General features: G+C 31.5%; 2 protein-coding genes across 2 annotated transcripts; one reads left to right on the forward strand and one right to left on the reverse strand.

Moving 5' to 3' along the window:
* The first annotated feature begins 489 nt into the window (after positions 1–489).
* On the forward strand, positions 490–1,631 carry LOC6033536 (CDAN1-interacting nuclease 1). The gene is made up of 3 exons (XM_038266097.1): positions 490–561; positions 619–1,320; positions 1,384–1,631. The coding sequence occupies exons 2-3, from the start codon at positions 620–622 to the stop codon at positions 1,559–1,561; spliced, it is 879 nt and encodes a 292-aa protein (XP_038122025.1). The 5' UTR covers positions 490–561; position 619; the 3' UTR covers positions 1,562–1,631.
* Positions 1,632–5,160: 3,529 nt separating this feature from the next.
* LOC6033535 (mediator of RNA polymerase II transcription subunit 20) lies at positions 5,161–6,109 on the reverse strand. The gene is made up of 2 exons (XM_001843918.2): positions 5,860–6,109; positions 5,161–5,793 (listed from the first exon to the last, which is right to left on the reverse strand). Exons 1-2 carry the CDS (start codon positions 5,940–5,942, stop codon positions 5,223–5,225), a joined length of 654 nt encoding a protein of 217 aa, XP_001843970.2. The 5' UTR covers positions 5,943–6,109; the 3' UTR covers positions 5,161–5,222.
* Positions 6,110–18,599: the final 12,490 nt, after the last annotated feature.

An 18,599-nucleotide genomic window follows, 5' to 3' on the forward strand; every position in this document is an offset into this window, starting at 1 on the left:
GAACATAAAAGTTCAAATTTACAAACTAATTTTGTTGTTTTGTGTCTATTCCTACTGAAACAAATTAAAAGCTATTCAAATATTGTGCAAAAACATTGCTTAAATCACTTCTCAATTCACCCCATGTGTCTCGATTTGCCCCAGATAATGGTACACATTTAATTTCATTTTAACTAACGAAACAAAAATAAAGAAAAAAAATATTTTCATCCTTTCGATATTGCGCTCTTTTTGTCATGTTACTCCCCATAATTTTGACACTAGACACCAAAACTTTGGTGCTTTTTAGGCTTCAGTGACATTGTATGCAGATGACAGCCGAAGCATCCCCGTGAGCAGTGGCGGTTGACAGCGGCGGGAAATGTCAAACAAACTGCTCGATTTGTTACGCTAGTCGCCGCAAGGGTCGCTGGCGTTGGCAATAAAAAATAGGTAGCTGTCAACTCAGCTGTTGACGTTTCTCGTGTTTTGGCGCTTGTTGATGGATATTTTGTTTTGTTTTCATTTTACATTCGAATCTCTACGGCAATCGTGTTCAAAAATTATTAGTTTTTTAGTAAGGTTTGTAAATTTTAAAATATTTCTAGCAAGTGACTACAAGTGTGCTTGTATTTCCAGCATGGTAATCCTCAACTACGAGCAGTTCAGCGAGATCCAGCAGGTGATTCACAAGTTCCGCGGCCACTCGATCGACTGCAACCGGGAGCTGGTCCGACGGTTCCCGCAGCACAGCTTCGAAATGCTCGGCAGCATACTGTCCCGGGAGGTCCAGCAGCGGCTCAAGCAGTCCCACTCGCGCATAAGTGCCCGCGCCGAGGACCTGCTGGCGGATTACGGCCGCAAGATAAAGTCCGGCGCCTCGCTGGACGTGCTGCTAAAAATGTCCCTCTCGCTGCGGATTCCACCGCTATCGCTGTGCCGGATGCTGCTGCTCAAAAAGTACTCCCACAAAACGAAGGCTGAGGTCTCGGAGATGCTGCGCCATCCCGACATCATTCCGGACTCGGTGCTCGGCGCCAACGTGGGCTACTGTCTGTACAACGAGAACATGGAGGGACCCATCACGGACACGATACGGCGCTGCATCGGCGAGGAGTACGAAATGAAGCTGAAGCAGATGGCCAAGGACATGGGGATGGTGTTCTACGACGAGGGCGACCTGAGGCGAACCGGCTACGACAAAACGCCCGACTTAAAGCTGGCCATTCCGTGTCTGTACAAGGGACGGGCCGTGAACTGGATCGAAAGTAAGGCCTCGTTCGGGGACATGGACTCGCACCAGAAGTACGTGAGGGACCAGCTAATTAGCTATGGGAATAGGTAAGGAAAATTCACAAAACAAAGCAATTCTGAGAAATTTAAACTATCTTTTTCCCCCCTCAGATTCGGCGCAGGAATCGTAATCTACTGGTTCGGCTACCTGGACATGATTGCCGACTGTGCGGAGAACGGCGATTTCATCACCGTCGTTGACAACTTCCCGGCGCCGGAAGAGCTAGAATTTCTCAAGTTTAACATTCCAGACACGTGCTTGGAAGAGCTGAACAAGCCCGTTAGCTAGTTGTTTGTTGATGAAGTCTTTTTTTATAAAATTGTTTATAATATACTCAACTATAGATGTGTAGACTTGACATTATACCACGTATTTATTTATTAAGAAAAGAAACTCAATAAATAATAAATTTACTTTGTAAAATTTCACCAGATCTTTGAACTTTGACTTCAATCCCAATTTCACAATTGTAATTTTTCAAATTCGATGAATTCGACGCCAACATTTCAAAAAGCATCATGTACAAACCATGCGTTTTGAGAAAAATGCATTTGAATGTTGAGCATTCATTTTCAATTCCCATTTTAATATAAAAGCAAAATAAGATGTTCTAATGATAACAAACGATGAAAAACGTTGCTTTTATTGATACTTGATCATCCAAATTCAATAAAACATTATTTCTGTAATTTTATTTGATAAAAACAAACATAACTTCTTTTGAAATCACCAACGTCTATATCACCCTGCTGTCATTGAGGGGGACGCTTTGTTATGATTCTTTTTTCTTCGCCGAATGTACATGGCGCTTTGTTCATGTTGCTTTTTTTTCGTCACGAGGTTCATGTAGTCTTTTGTTTGACAGGTTGACAGGGCTATATAAACAGGGACTGCTGATGGCAGAGATTTTGTTTATGTTACTTTATTTAAAATCATGATTAAACAGACTTTACTGAAGTAACTTTTGCTCATTCTTGGTGGAGAGGTAGCGTATTAGGAGTACTTTCAGAATATGCAATAACCCAGAAAGTGTAAAAATGTACATGATGCCTTTTGAAATGTTACCGTCGAATTGATCTTATTCATCGATCGATTTTACATTTGTTTTGTTTTTGGAGTTTTGTATTTTTGTATTTTGGTAAATAAATTCCAGAGTTTATTTTTTTATTTTTTTAAAAAAAGGTTCAATAAGCTATTTATTGTCTTTCATATGTTCAAAAAACTTATTTTAAAAAATCTGATTTAAAAGTTTTGTATTTTTTTATTTTTTTTTCTTGTGTTTTTGTATTTTCTTATTTTTGTGCTGTAATATTGTTTTCTTGTAATTTTTTATTTTTATGTTTTCGTATTTCGGAATTTTGGTATTTTGGAATTTTTTGTTTTTTTGTGTGTCTGTATTTTTTCTAGTTTTTTTTTTGTATTTTTGTATTTTTTTATTTTTGTATTTTTGTTATTTTGTGTTTTTTTTTGTATTTTAGTATTTTTGTGCTTTTGTATTTTTCTATTTTTGTGATGTAATTTAGTATTTTGAATTTTGGTGTTTTTTTTCCTTATTTTTGTGATGTGATTTTGTATTTTTGTAATTTTATATTTTCGTTTTTGTATTTTTACTGTATTTTTTTAAATTTTTGTTATTTTCTGATTTTGTATTTTTGAATTTTTGCTGTATTTTTTTATATTTTGGTAAATATTTTATCTTTTTGTATTTTTGCTGGATTTTTTTTTGTATTTTTACGTTTTTGTGTTTTGTACTTTGTTTTTTTTTCATATTTTTGTAATAATGTAATATTTTGATTTTTTGTAATCAAGTATTTTTGTGTTTTTGTATTTTTGTATTTTTGTGTTTTTGTATTTTTGTATTTTGCTAGTTTCAAATTTTTATAATTTTTTATTTTTACTGTATTTTTTAAATATATAAATTAATTATTTAGTATTTTTGTCATTATGTCTTTTAGTTTTTTTTTGTTTTTTGTATTTTAGCGATTTTGTGTTTTTGTATTTTTTTATATTTTTCAGTATTTTTGGAATTTTGTGTTTATGTAATTTTGTATTTTTGTATTTTTTTGTAATTTTCTGTTTTTTGAAATTAAGTATTTTTGTGTTTTGGTATTTTCTTATTTTTGTGATGCAATTTTGTATTTTTTGTAATCTATATATATAAAAAAACGTTACTTAATCCACCTTTAGGTGGTTGGTGCCTTCCTCACATTCGTAAAGTCAATACATTCAGTAAAAATAGCAACATTCCCTTAACATGTTTAACAAATCAAATTTATTACTCATTTCTTTTGATAGGGTTCGCAGACCTTCAATTTTTCTGGCTCATCGGCAAGGTCTGATACAAAAAAAACCTATTCAACGATAGTTCGCATAGAAGATTCAGACAATATTTTTATCACAATATCTGAAATCCAACCTCTAAAAAATGTATAAATAACACTTAAGTGCTAATAACTTTTGAAAGGGTTTTCAGATCCTCGATGTATTACCTCATTTGAAAGGTCTCTCAATTGTCTAACTAACGACAGGTCGCATGATGGACCCGGACATCATTTTAACTGAAATATATGAGATCCGGCCTCCAAAAAGGGTATAAATAACACTTAAGTGCTGATAACTTTTGATAGGGTTGTCAGATCCTTGATGTTTAAGGCTCATTTGAAAGGTTTTTCGATTATCTCACTAACGACAGGTCGCATGATGGACCCGGACATCATTTTTACTGAAATATCTGAGATCCGGCCTCCAAAAAGTGTATAAATAACACTTAAGTGCCAACAACTTTTGATAGAGTTGTCAGATCCTTGATGTTTTAGGCTCATATGAAAGGTCTTTTTAATACCTTTCTGAAAATGTATAACATGATAGGGTTTCTTGCAAAAACCACCCTTTTTACAATTTTCCGGACAAACGCCAAAATCGTTTTTTTTTGCATAACTTTTGAAGTACTTAACTAAACTTGCTGATTTTGAATAGAGACCTATGGGACCCCAAGACGGATCGAATGAGACTAATACGGTACAAATCCGTTCATCTAGTCCGGAGATAATCGAGTGACAATTTTTTTGTCCACCCACCTACACACATCCACACAGACATTTGCTCAGAACATGATTCTGAGTCGATAGGTATACGTGAAGGTGGGTCTACGAGGTCGAATTAAGAAGTTCATTTTTCGAGTGATTTTATAGCCTTTCCTCAGTAAGGTGAGGAAGGCAAAAAATCGACGGTTTTGTTCGAACGCGAATCAATTCAACACGGAGCGTCGGATCGAGGTGCTTTGATCACGGGAGGCTGAAAAAGCAAAAAACGTCAACAAACGAAAAAAGGCAAAACGAAGTTTGTCGGGTAAGGCTTGTTTTGTATATTTATATTTTTGTTTTTAATATTTTTGTATTTCTGAATTTTTGTATTTTGGTATTTTTTGTATTTTTGCAATTTTGTATTATTGTGTTTTTGTATTTTTGTATTTTTGTGTTTTTGTATTTTTCTAGTTTAGAATTTTTATAATTTTGTATTTTTGCTTTTTTTATATTTTAGTATTTTGTATTTTTTGTTATTGTGTCTTTTTGTATTTTTGTATTTTTGCAATTTTGTATTTTTGTGTTTTTGTATTTTTGTATTTTTGTGTTTTTGTATTTTTCTAGTTTAGAATTTTTATAATTTTGTATTTTTGCCTTTTTTATATTTTTGTATTTTTGCGTTTTTTTAATTTTTGTATTTTGGTTTTTAGTAGTTCAGTATTTAAGTGATTTATTATTTTAGTATTTAATTTTTTTGGTTTTTTGTTTTGCAAATTCGGGTTCCATTTTTCTTCCTTTTATTCGCTTTTTTTACCTTTTTTCAAAATTCTTTGGATTATCATCACATCGAAGATAAACAATCGCTTTCATTTTGAAATTGAGAATGTATTTTTGTATAATTTTAAGCAAAAGCAATCAACTCACCCCTACGGCCTCGCCCCCGAGCTCGTCTGCTTCCGGTAGTTGGTAAAGTGCTCCAAATACTGGTTAATCGTGTCGATCGGCTGATAAATGTCGTTCGCCTTCGTGTGGTTCGTGTTCATGTTGATCCGCTGGGCAAAGTACGCCGGAATCGTGTTCGACACGTTCGACCCCAGGAAGCCCTGCAGAAACTCGCGCATCAGCTCCCAGCAGCTGGCGGCCACCAGACACGGCCGATACTCGACCTCCACCAGGACGCCCTTAAAGTTCTGGCTCATCGTCACGCTGCCCAGCTTGATGAGGAAGTCTCCAAACTCGAACCGTGGCCCCTTCGATTCGATCTTGGTTTGCTTCTTCGAGGTGTAAACCGAAGAAATGCGCGCCATCAACAGGTCGAACAGGCCATCGGTTACGAGCGGAATCTGCTTGGCGCCGGAGTCCAGAATGGAAAACACCGACGCCGGCTGCTCCGAGTTGTGCAGGATGTGAACCGTCTTGGGCGGGCCGATTTGCGGTACGGACGAGTACGTTTCACAATCGACCAGGAAGTGGCCAACTTGGACGGCACCGAGGGCGCTGGAGGAAAGAGATTGTTGTTAATGTTTTTGGTGCCAACCAACTAAAATGTGGAGTTTAACTTACAGCACGCGCTTTACCAGGAACTCGATCGTTTGAGAGCCAGATTTGTTCTCCACCGGATACGGTTGCAAAATTGTGACACCCATTTTGTGTTAGGAAAACTTTAAACTTTTTAATATTTCAATTTAATTTAATTTTGAAAGAATTTACGAGATTTACGACGCCGCGTCCCGGTTTTGGAATCGTAAATATTTACAACTAGGAGATGGATTCTGCAATCGCCAATAAACAAACTCAAGCGCCTCCCCGCGGTGACTAGCAGAAGCTCAAGTTATTTGCACTCGTGCACTGAAAAAATCGCAATTTCTTAAATTGTTAGATTCTTAAATTCTTAAATTCCTAAATTCCTAAATTCTTAAATTCTTAAATTCTTAAATTCTTAAATTCTTAAATTCTTAAATTCTTAAATTCTTAAATTCTTAAATTATTAAATTCTTAAATTCTTAAATTCTTAAATTCTTAAATTCTTAAATTCTTAAATTCTTAAATTCTTAAATTCTTAAATTCTTAAATTCTTAAATTCTTAAATTCTTAAATTCTTAAATTCTTAAATTCTTAAATTCTTAAATTCTTAAATTCTTAAATTCTTAAATTCTTAAATTCTTAAATTCTTAAATTCTTAAATTCTTAAATTCTTAAATTCTTAAATTCTTAAATTCTTAAATTCTTAAATTCTTAAATTCTTAAATTCTTAAATTCTTAAATTCTTAAATTCTTAAATTCTTAAATTCTTAAATTCTTAAATTCTTAAATTCTTAAATTCTTAAATTCTTAAATTCTTAAATTCTTAAATTCTTAAATTCTTAAATTCTTAAATTCTTAAATTCTTAAATTCTTAAATTCTTAAATTCTTAAATTCTTAAATTCTTAAATTCTTAAATTCTTAAATTCTTAAATTCTTAAATTCTTAAATTCTTAAATTCTTAAATTCTTAAATTCTTAAATTCTTAAATTCTTAAATTCTTAAATTCTTAAATTCTTAAATTCTTAAATTCTTAAATTCTTAAATTCTTAAATTCTTAAATTCTTAAATTCTTAAATTCTTAAATTCTTAAATTCTTAAATTCTTAAATTCTTAAATTCTTAAATTCTTAAATTCTTAAATTCTTAAATTCTTAAATTCTTAAATTCTTAAATTCTTAAATTCTTAAATTCTTAAATTCTTAAATTCTTAAATTCTTAAATTCTTAAATTCTTAAATTCTTAAATTCTTAAATTCTTAAATTCTAAATTCTTAAATTCTTAAATTCTTAAATTCTTAAATTCTTAAATTCTTAAATTCTTAAATTCTTATATTCTTAAATTCTTAAATTCTTAAATTCTTAAATTCTTAAATTCTTAAATTCTTAAATTCTTAAATTCTTAAATTCTTAAATTCTTAAATTCTTAAATTCTTAAATTCTTAAATTCTTAAATTCTTAAATTCTTAAATTCTTAAATTCTTAAATTCTTAAATTCTTAAATTCTTAAATTCTTAAATTCTTACATTCTTAAATTCTTAAATTCTTACATTCTTAAATTCTTAAATTCTTAAATTCTTAAATTCTTAAATTCTTAAATTCTTAAATTCTTAAATTCTTAAATTCTTAAATTCTTAAATTCTTAAATTCTTAAATTCTTAAATTCTTAAATTCTTAAATTCTTAAATTCTTAAATTCTTAAATTCTTAAATTTAAATTCTTAAATTCTTAAATTCTTAAATTCTTAAATTCTTAAATTCTTAAATTCTTAAATTCTTAAATTCTTAAATTCTTAAATTCTTAAATTCTTAAATTCTTAAATTCTTAAATTCTTAAATTCTTAAATTCTTAAATTCTTAAATTCTTAAATTCTTAAATTCTTTAATTCTTTAATTCTTTAATTCTTTAATTCTTTAATTCTTAAATTCTTAAATTCTTAAATTCTTTAACCTTCCCTTGGTATTAAAACAAAATCACACATAAGGTATTGGGGTCCTTTTCGACCCCAAACTTTAAAAAATCGTCAAAAATCCAGTTTTTGACCGATTCCGGTTCTTTTGGTCACAAATGAAAGTTTAGAACGTCCCCTTTCCGAAACCGACCTGGAAAACCGGATTTGGTCACTGTGGCCACCGGGAATCGGCTACAACCGAAAAAGGACCTTTTTGAGACCCCAACTTTGACGACCTGTATCTCCGGCGAATTTCAACCAATCAGGATGCTTTGGGTTGCATTCGACAGGTATTTACCTGTACTTTGACCACAAATATTAATATCAGGGCCAGGTGACCTACTGGTTCCGGAAATCCGGAACATCCGAAAAGTTCATGTTTTACAGTTTTTCACATATATGTGATACCAATACTCTCATGATAGTTGAAATTGATCCATAAAGCTTACTAAAAACACAATACACGATTGCCAGAACCACTCTGGAGTGTTAGTGGCCACTTCCGGGTAACCTGGAACCGGTTCCCGGGTACCCGATGAACGGCCAACTTGACTTTTTTGGTGAAACCCCATCATGTTGCACATCAAACTCCATGAAATTGAAAGATAAGTCCATCTTTGGTAATGCCGTTGTTCGCTGAGCCATCCTGGCCAATCTGGAACCGGCTACCGGTGGCCCCTTGGAGACACTTCCGGAATATGAGAGAAACCCTATCACTCGACATATCAAACTTCATGAAATTGAAAGATATGTCAAGTTACGGTCATGCCGTTGCTCGCTGATCCATTCTGGCCAATCTGGAACTGGTTCCCGGTGCCCTTTGGGGACATTCCCGGAATATGAGAGAAACCCTATCATTCGACATATCAAACTTCATGAAATTGAAAGATATGTCAATCTACGGTCATGCCGTTGCTCCCTGATCCATTCTGGCCATTTTGGAACTGGTTCCCGGTGCCCTTTGGGGACATTCCCGGAATATGAGAGAAACCCTATCATTCGACATATCAAACTTCATGAAATTGAAAGATATGTCAAGTAACGGTCATGCCGTTGATCGCTGATCCATTCTGGCCAATCTGGAACTGGTTACCGGTGGCCCCTTGGAGACACTTCCGGAATATGAGAGAAATCCTATCATCCGACATATCAAACTTCATGAAATTAAAAGATATGTCAAGTTACGGTCATGCCGTTGCTAGCTGATCCATTCTGGGCAATCTGGAACCGGTTACCGGTGGGCCAGAATGGGTCAGCGAACAACGGCATGACCGTAACTTGACATATCTTTCAATTTCATGATGTTTGATATGTCAATTTACGGTCATGCCGTTGTTCGCTGACCCATTCTGGCCATTCTGGAACCGGCTACCGGTGGCCCCTTAGGGACACTCTCGGAATATGAGAGAAACCCCATCGGATCGAGGTGCTTTGATCACGGGAGGCTGAAAAAGCAAAAAACGTCAACAAACGAAAAAAGGCAAAACGAAGTTTGTCGGGTAAGGCTTGTTTTGTATATTTATATTTTTGTTTTTAATATTTTTGTATTTCTGAATTTTTGTATTTTGGTATTTTTTGTATTTTTGCAATTTTGTATTATTGTGTTTTGTATTTTATTTTTGTGTTTTGTATTTTTCTAGTTTAGAATTTTTATAATTTTGTATTTTTGCTTTTTTTATATTTTAGTATTTTGTATTTTTTGTTATTGTGTCTTTTTGTATTTTTGTATTTTTGCAATTTTGTATTTTTGTGTTTTTGTATTTTTGTATTTTTGTGTTTTTGTATTTTTCTAGTTTAGAATTTTTATAATTTTGTATTTTTGCCTTTTTTATATTTTTGTATTTTTGCGTTTTTAATTTTTGTATTTTGGTTTTAGTAGTTCAGTATTTAAGTGATTTATTATTTTAGTATTTAATTTTTTTTTTGTTTTGTTTTGCAAATTCGGGTTCCATTTTTCTTCCTTTTATTCGCTTTTTTACCTTTTTCAAAATTCTTTGGATTATCATCACATCGAAGATAAACAATCGCTTTCATTTTGAAATTGAGAATGTATTTTTGTATAATTTTAAGCAAAAGCAATCAACTCACCCTACGGCCTCGCCCCGAGCTCGTCTGCTTCCGGTAGTTGGTAAAGTGCTCCAAATACTGGTTAATCGTGTCGATCGGCTGATAAATGTCGTTCGCCTTCGTGTGGTTCGTGTTCATGTTGATCCGCTGGGCAAAGTACGCCGGAATCGTGTTCGACACGTTCGACCCCAGGAAGCCCTGCAGAAACTCGCGCATCAGCTCCCAGCAGCTGGCGGCCACCAGACACGGCCGATACTCGACCTCCACCAGGACGCCCTTAAAGTTCTGGCTCATCGTCACGCTGCCCAGCTTGATGAGGAAGTCTCCAAACTCGAACCGTGGCCCCTTCGATTCGATCTTGGTTTGCTTCTTCGAGTGTAAACCGAAGAAATGCGCGCCATCAACAGGTCGAACAGGCCATCGGTTACGAGCGGAATCTGCTTGGCGCCGGAGTCAGAATGGAAAACCGACGACGCCGCTCAGTTGTGCAGGATGTGAACCGTCTTGGGCGGGCCGATTTGCGGTACGGACGAGTACGTTTCACAATCGACCAGGAAGTGGCCAACTTGGACGGCACCGAGGGCGCTGGAGGAAAGAGATTGTTGTTAATGTTTTTGGTGCCAACCAACTAAAATGTGGAGTTTAACTTACAGCACGCGCTTTACCAGGAACTCGATCGTTTGAGAGCCAGATTTGTTCTCCACCGGATACGGTTGCAAAATTGTGACACCCATTTTGTGTTAGGAAAACTTTAAACTTTTTAATATTTCAATTTAATTTAATTTTGAAAGAATTTACGAGATTTACGACGCCGCGTCCCGGTTTTGGAATCGTAAATATTTACAACTAGGAGATGGATTCTGCAATCGCCAATAAACAAACTCAAGCGCCTCCCCGCGGTGACTAGCAGAAGCTCAAGTTATTTGCACTCGTGCACTGAAAAAATCGCAATTTCTTAAATTGTTAGATTCTTAAATTCTTAAATTCTAAATTCCTAAATTCTTAAATTCTTAAATTCTTAAATTCTTAAATTCTTAAATTCTTAAATTCTTAAATTCTTAAATTCTTAAATTCTTAAATTCTTAAATTCTTAAATTCTTAAATTCTTAAATTCTTAAATTAAATTCTTAAATTCTTAAATTCTTAAATTCTTAAATTCTTAAATTCTTAAATTCTTAAATTCTTAAATTCTTAAATTCTTAAATTCTTAAATTCTTAAATTCTTAAATTCTTAAATTCTTAAATTCTTAAATTCTTAAATTCTTAAATTCTTAAATTCTTAAATTCTTAAATTCTTAAATTCTTAAATTCTTAAATTCTTAAATTCTTAAATTCTTAAATTCTTAAATTCTTAAATTCTTAAATTCTTAAATTCTTAAATTCTTAAATTCTTAAATTCTTAAATTCTTAAATTCTTAAATTCTTAAATTCTTAAATTCTTAAATTCTTAATTCTTAAATTCTTAAATTCTTAAATTCTTAAATTCTTAAATTCTTAAATTCTTAAATTCTTAAATTCTTAAATTCTTAAATTCTTAAATTCTTAAATTCTTAAATTCTTAAATTCTTAAATTCTTAAATTCTTAAATTCTTAAATTCTTAAATTCTTAAATTCTTAAATTCTTAAATTCTTAAATTCTTAAATTCTTAAATTCTTAAATTCTTAAATTCTTAAATTCTTAAATTCTTAAATTCTTAAATTCTTAGATTCTAAATTCTTAAATTCTTAAATTCTTAAATTCTTAAATTCTTAAATTCTTAAATTCTTAAATTCTTAAATTCTTAAATTCTTAAATTCTTAAATTCTTAAATTCTTAAATTCTTAAATTCTTAAATTCTTAAATTTCTTAAATTCTTAAATTCTTAAATTCTTAAATTCTTAAATTCTTAAATTCTTAAATTCTTAAATTCTTAAATTCTTAAATTCTTAAATTCTTAAATTCTTAAATTCTTAAATTCTTAAATTCTTAAATTCTTAAATTCTTAAATTCTTAAATTCTTATATTCTTAAATTCTTAAATTCTTAAATTCTTAAATTCTTAAATTCTTAAATTCTTAAATTCTTAAATTCTTAAATTCTTAAATTCTTAAATTCTTAAATTCTTAAATTCTTAAATTCTTAAATTCTTAAATTCTTAAATTCTTAAATTCTTAAATTCTTAAATTCTTAAATTCTTAAATTCTTAAATTCTTAAATTCTTAAATTCTTAAATTCTTACATTCTTAAATTCTTTAAATTCTTACATTCTTAAATTCTTAAATTCTTAAATTCTTAAATTCTTAAATTCTTAAATTCTTAAATTCTTAAATTCTTAAATTCTTAAATTCTTAAATTCTTAAATTCTTAAATTCTTAAATTCTTAAATTCTTAAATTCTTAAATTCTTAAATTCTTAAATTCTTAAATTCTTAAATTCTTAAATTCTTAAATTCTTAAATTCTTAAATTCTTAAATTCTTAAATTCTTAAATTCTTAAATTCTTAAATTCTTAAATTCTTAAATTCTTAATTCTTAAATTCTTAAATTCTAAATTCTTAAATTCTTAAATTCTTAAATTCTTAAATTCTTAAATTCTTAAATTCTTAAATTCTTAAATTCTTAAATTCTTGAATTCTTAAGTTCTTAAATTCTTAAATTCTTAAATTCTTAAATTCTTAAATTCTTACATTCTTAAATTCTTAAATTCTTAAATTCTTAAATTCTTAAATTCTTAATTCTTAAATTCTTAAATTCTTAAATTCTTAAATTCTTAAATTCTTAAATTCTTAAATTCTTAAATTCTTAAATTCTTAAATTCTTAAATTCTTAAATTCTTAAATTCTTAAATTCTTAAATTCTTAAATTCTTAAATTCTTAAATTCTTAAATTCTTAAATTCTTAAATTCTTAAATTCTTAAATTCTTAGATTCTTAAATTCTTAAATTCCTAAATTTAAATTTTAAATTCTTAAATTCTTAAATTCAAATTCTTAAATTCTTAAATTTTAAATTCTTAAATTTTAAATTTAAATTCTTAAATTTTAAATTCTTAAATTCTTAAATTTTAAATTCTTAAATTCTTAAATTTTAAATTTTAAATTATTAAATTTTAAATTCTTAAATTTAAATTTTAAATTCTTAAATTTAAATTTAAATTCTTAATTCTTAAATTTAAATTCTTAAATTCTTAAATTCTTAAATTTTAATTCAATTCTTAAATTCTTAAATTCTTAAATTCTTAAATTCTTAAATTTTTAAATTCTTAAATTAAATTCTTAAATTCTTAAATTCTTAAATTTAAATTCTTAACTTAAATTCTTAATTTCTTAAATTCTTAAATTCTTAAATTCTTAAATTCTTTTAAATTCTTAAATTCTTAAATTCTTAAATTTTAAATTCTTAAATTTAAATTCTTAAATTCTTAATTCTTAAATTCTTTAAATTTAAATTTAAATTCTTAAATTCTTAAATTCTTAAATTCTTAAATTCTTAAATTTTAAATCTTAAATTCTTAAATTTTAAATTCTTAAATTCCCTCTTAAATTTTAAATTTTAAATTTAAATTCTTAAATTTTAAATTTTAAATTTTAAATTTTAAATTTTAAATTCTTAAATTTAAATTTTAAATTTTAAATTTTAAATTTTAAATTTTAAATTTTAAATTTTAAATTCTTAAATTCTTAAATCTTAAATTTTAAATTCTTAAATTTAAATTCTTAAATTCTTAAATTTAAATTCTTAAATTTTAAATCTTAAATTTTAAATTCTTAAATCTTAAATTCTTAAATTCTTAAATTTAAATTTTAAATTCTTAAATCTTAAATTCTTAAATTCTTAAATTTAAACCCAGAATTCTTAGGGTAAATTCTTAAATTCTTAATTCTTAAATTCTTAAATTCTAAATTCAATTCTTAAATTCTTAAATTCTTAAATTCTCTTAATTCTTAAATTTTAAATTCTTAAATTCTTAAATTTAAATTCCTTAAATCTTAAATTCTTAAATTCTTAAATTTTAAACTCTAAATTTAAATTTTAAATTTAAATTTAAATTCTTAAATTTTAAATTCTTAAATTTAAATTTTAAATTTTAAATTCTTAAATTCTTAAATTTAAATTCTTAAATTCTTAAATTCTTAAATTCTTAAATTCTTAAATTTTTAAATTCTTAAATTCTTAAATTTTAAATTCTTAAATTCTTAAATTTAAATTCTTAAATTCTTAAATTTTAAATTTAAATTCTAAATTTAAATTCTTAAATTCTTAAATTTTTAAATTTTAAATTCTTAAATTTAAATCTTAAATTCTTAAATTCTTAAATTTAAATTCTTAAATTCTTAAATTCTTAAATTTAAATTTAAATTTTAAATTCTTAAATTTAAATTCTTAAATTCTTAAATTTTAAATTTAAATTCTTAAATTCTTAAATTCAATTTAAATTCTTAAATTTAAATTCTTAAATTCTTAAATCTAACTTAAATCTAAATTCTAAATTTTAAATTTTAAATTTAAATTCTTAAATTCTTAAATTTTTAAATTTAAATTCTTAAATTTAAATCTTATAATTTAAATTCTTAAATCTTAAATTTAAATCTTAAATTTAAATTCTTAAATTCTTAAATTCTTAAATTTAAATTTAAATTTAAATTCTTAAATTTAAATTCTTAAATTCTTAAATTTAAATTCTTAAATTTTAAATTTTAAATTTAAATTTTAAATTTAAATTTTAAATTCTTAAATTCTTAAATTTTAAATTTAAATTCTTAAATTTAAATTCTTAAATTCTTAAATTCTTAAATTTTAAATTCTTAAATTCTTAAATTTAAATTTTAAATTCTTAAATTCTTAAATTCTTAAATTTTAAATTCTTAAATTTTAATTCTTTAATTCTTTAATTCTTTAATTCTTAAATTCTTAAATTCTTAAATTCTTTAACCTTCCCTTTGTATTAAAACAAAATCACATAAGGTATTGGGGTCCTCGACCCAAACTTTAAAAATCGTCAAAATCAGTTTTGACCGATTCCGGTTCTTTTGGTCACAAATGAAAGTTTAGAACGTCCCTTTCGAAACCGACCTGGAAAACCGGATTTGGTCACTGTGGCCACCGGAATCGGCTACAACCGAAAAGGACCTTTTGAGACCCCAACCTTGACGACCTGTATCTCCGGCAAATTTCAACCAATCAGGATGCTTTGGGTTGCATTCGACAGGTATTTACCTGTACTTTGACCACAAATATTAATATCAGGGCCAGGTGACCTACCGGTTCCGGAAATCCGGAACATCCGAAAAGTTCATATTTTACTGTTTTTCACATATAAGCGATACCAATACTCTCATGATAGTTGAAATTGATCCATAAAACTTACTAAAAACACAATACACGACTGCCAGAACCACTCTGGAGTGTTAGTGGCCACTTCCGGGTAACCTGGAACCGGTTCCCGAGTACCCGATGAACGGCCAACTTGACTTTTTTGGTGAAAACCCATCATGTTCTACATCAAACTCCATGAAATTGAAAGATATGTCCATCTTTGGTAATGCCGTTGTTCGCTGAGCCATCCTGGCCAATCTGGAACCAGTTACCGGTGGCCCCTTGGGGACACTTCCGGAATATGAGAGAAACCCTATCATCCGACGTATCAAACTTCATGGAATTGAAAGATATGTCAATCTACGGTCATGCCGTTGTTGGCCGACCTATTCTGGCCAATCTGGAGCCGGTTACCGGTGGCCCCTTGGGGACACTTCCGGAATATGAGAGAAACCCTATCATCCGACGTATCAAACTTCATGGAATTGAAAGATATGTCAATCTACGGTCATGCCGTTGTTGGCCGACCCATTCTGGCCAATCTGGAACTGGTTCCCGGTGCCCTTTGGGGACATTCCCGGAATATGAGAGAAACCCTATCATCCGACATATCAAACTTCATGGAATTGAAAGATATGTCAATCTACGGTCATGCCGTTGTTCTCTGATCCATTCTGGCCATTCTGGAACTGGTTTCCGGTGCCCTTTGGGGACATTCCCAGAATGTGAGAGAAACCCTATCATTCGACATATCAAACTTCATGAAATTGAAAGATATGTCAAGTAACGGTCATGCCGTTGCTCGCTGATCCATTCTGGCCAATCTGCAACCGGTTACCGGTGGCCCCTTGGAGACCCTTCCGGAATATGAGAGAAATCCTATCATCCGACAAATCAAACTTCATGAAATTGAAAGATATGTCAATCTATCGTCATGCTGTTGTTTGCTGAGCCATCCTGGCCAATTTGGAACCGGTTACCAGTGGCCTCTTGGGGACACTTCTGGAATATAAAAGTAACCCTACCATCTAACATATCAAACTTCATGAAATTGAAAACTACGTCAATCTACGGTCATGCAATTGTTCGCTGACCTTTGGTTGCCATATCCATGAATTTCATGAAGTTTGATTCGTCGGATAATTGGGTTTCTTTTTTTATTATTCCGGGAGTGTCCCCAAGGGGCCACCGGGAACATGTTCCAGAATTGCCAGAATGCATTAGCGAAGAATGGCATGACCGGTAGATTGACACATTTTTCAATTTCATGAAGTTTGATATGTTGGATGATGGGGTTTCTCTCATATTCCGAGAGTGTCCCTAAGGGGCCACCGGTAGCCGGTTCCAGAATGGCCAGAATGGGTCAGCGAACAACGGCATGACCGTAAATTGACATATCAAACATCATGAAATTGAAAGATATGTCAAGTTACGGTCATGCCGTTGTTCGCTGACCCATTCTGGCCCACCGGTAACCGGTTCCAGATTGCCCAGAATGGATCAGCTAGCAACGGCATGACCGTAACTTGACATATCTTTTAATTTCATGAAGTTTGATATGTCGGATGATAGGATTTCTCTCATATTCCGGAAGTGTCTCCAAGGGGCCACCGGTAACCAGTTCCAGATTGGCCAGAATGGATCAGCGATCAACGGCATGACCGTTACTTGACATATCTTTCAATTTCATGAAGTTTGATATGTCGAATGATAGGGTTTCTCTCATATTCCGGGAATGTCCCCAAAGGGCACCGGGAACCAGTTCCAAAATGGCCAGAATGGATCAGGGAGCAACGGCATGACCGTAGATTGACATATCTTTCAATTTCATGAAGTTTGATATGTCGAATGATAGGGTTTCTCTCATATTCCGGGAATGTCCCCAAAGGGCACCGGGAACCAGTTCCAGATTGGCCAGAATGGATCAGCGAGCAACGGCATGACCATAACTTGACATATCTTTCAATTTCATGAAGTTTGATATGTCGAGTGATAGGGTTTCTCTCATATTCCGGAAGTGTCTCCAAGGGGCCACCGGTAGCCGGTTCCAGATTGGCCAGGATGGCTCAGCGAACAACGGCATTACCAAAGATGGACTTATCTTTCAATTTCATGGAGTTTGATGTGCAACATGATGGGGTTTCACCAAAAAAGTCAAGTTGGCCGTTCATCGGGTACCGGGAACCGGTTCCAGGTTACCGGAAGTGGCCACTAACACTCCAGAGTGGTTCTGGCAATCGTGTATTGTGTTTTTAGTAAGCTTTATGGATCAATTTCAACTATCATGAGAGTATTGGTATCACATATATGTGAAAAACTGTAAAACATGAACTTTTCGGATGTTCCGGATTTCCGGAACCAGTAGGTCACCTGGCCCTGATATTAATATTTGTGGTCAAAGTACAGGTAAATACCTGTCGAATGCAACCCAAAGCATCCTGATTGGTTGAAATTCGCCGGAGATACAGGTCGTCAAAGTTGGGGTCTCAAAAAGGTCCTTTTTCGGTTGTAGCCGATTCCCGGTGGCCACAGTGACCAAATCCGGTTTTCCAGGTCGGTTTCGGAAAGGGGACGTTCTAAGCTTTCATTTGTGACCAAAAGAACCGGAATCGGTCAAAAACTGGATTCTTGACGATTTTTTAAAGTTTGGGGTCGAAAAGGACCCCAATACCTTTAAAGTAACTTTTTTTATGGACGCTCCCCTAGGGGTCGTCTAAGGTTTGTTTGTTTTGTGAAATGTGTATTTATACTATAAATTTAATGTCAGAAAATTTCAAGGCTTTAGCATGTATATAGCAAAAGTTATGGCAAATTTAATTTTCAAAAAGGCCGAAAAGGACCCCAATACCGTAGGAAGGTTAGTAAATTACAGAAAATCAGATAACTTTTATGCATTTTTGGCAAACTTTTAAGCATTTCTTGAGCAGATTTCCGATTTTTAAATTTTTTTACTTACTTTACTTTACTTTTACTGCTCGTACAACCTCCGGGTCATGAGCTCTCTCCAGATGCGCTGCCACTGGACTCGGTCCTGGGCTGCTACTCTCCAATTCCGACTCGGAACTCCCACACTTCTCAGATCTTCCTCCACTTGGTCTAACCACCTCGCACGTTGCGCCCCTTTCCGCCGCGTTCCAACCGGCACTGAATTAAACACCAACTTCACCGGATTGATAGTCTGGTTCGGTTGGCGGCCCACCGGATTTGGCCAGCCTTGGCGACCTTCCGAAAACTTGGCTTGCCGTAGAGTTGCGCCAGCTCGTGGTTCATCCTTTTCCTCCATACAGTGTTCTCACGCACGCCGCCAAAGATCGTCCGAAGCACTCGCCGTTCGAAAACTTCAAGCGCTTGTACACTGAAAGAAAGGCACATAGCAATATCACATGTTTCACACGTGAATCTGCCCCATACTACTTTCCATGTGAATGTCACGTGCAAATCCACGGGGTTGGGCGCATGGTTGATCCGTAGG

Source organism: Culex quinquefasciatus, chromosome 3, assembly GCF_015732765.1.
Source record: "Culex quinquefasciatus strain JHB chromosome 3, VPISU_Cqui_1.0_pri_paternal, whole genome shotgun sequence".
NCBI lineage: Eukaryota > Metazoa > Arthropoda > Insecta > Diptera > Culicidae > Culex > Culex quinquefasciatus.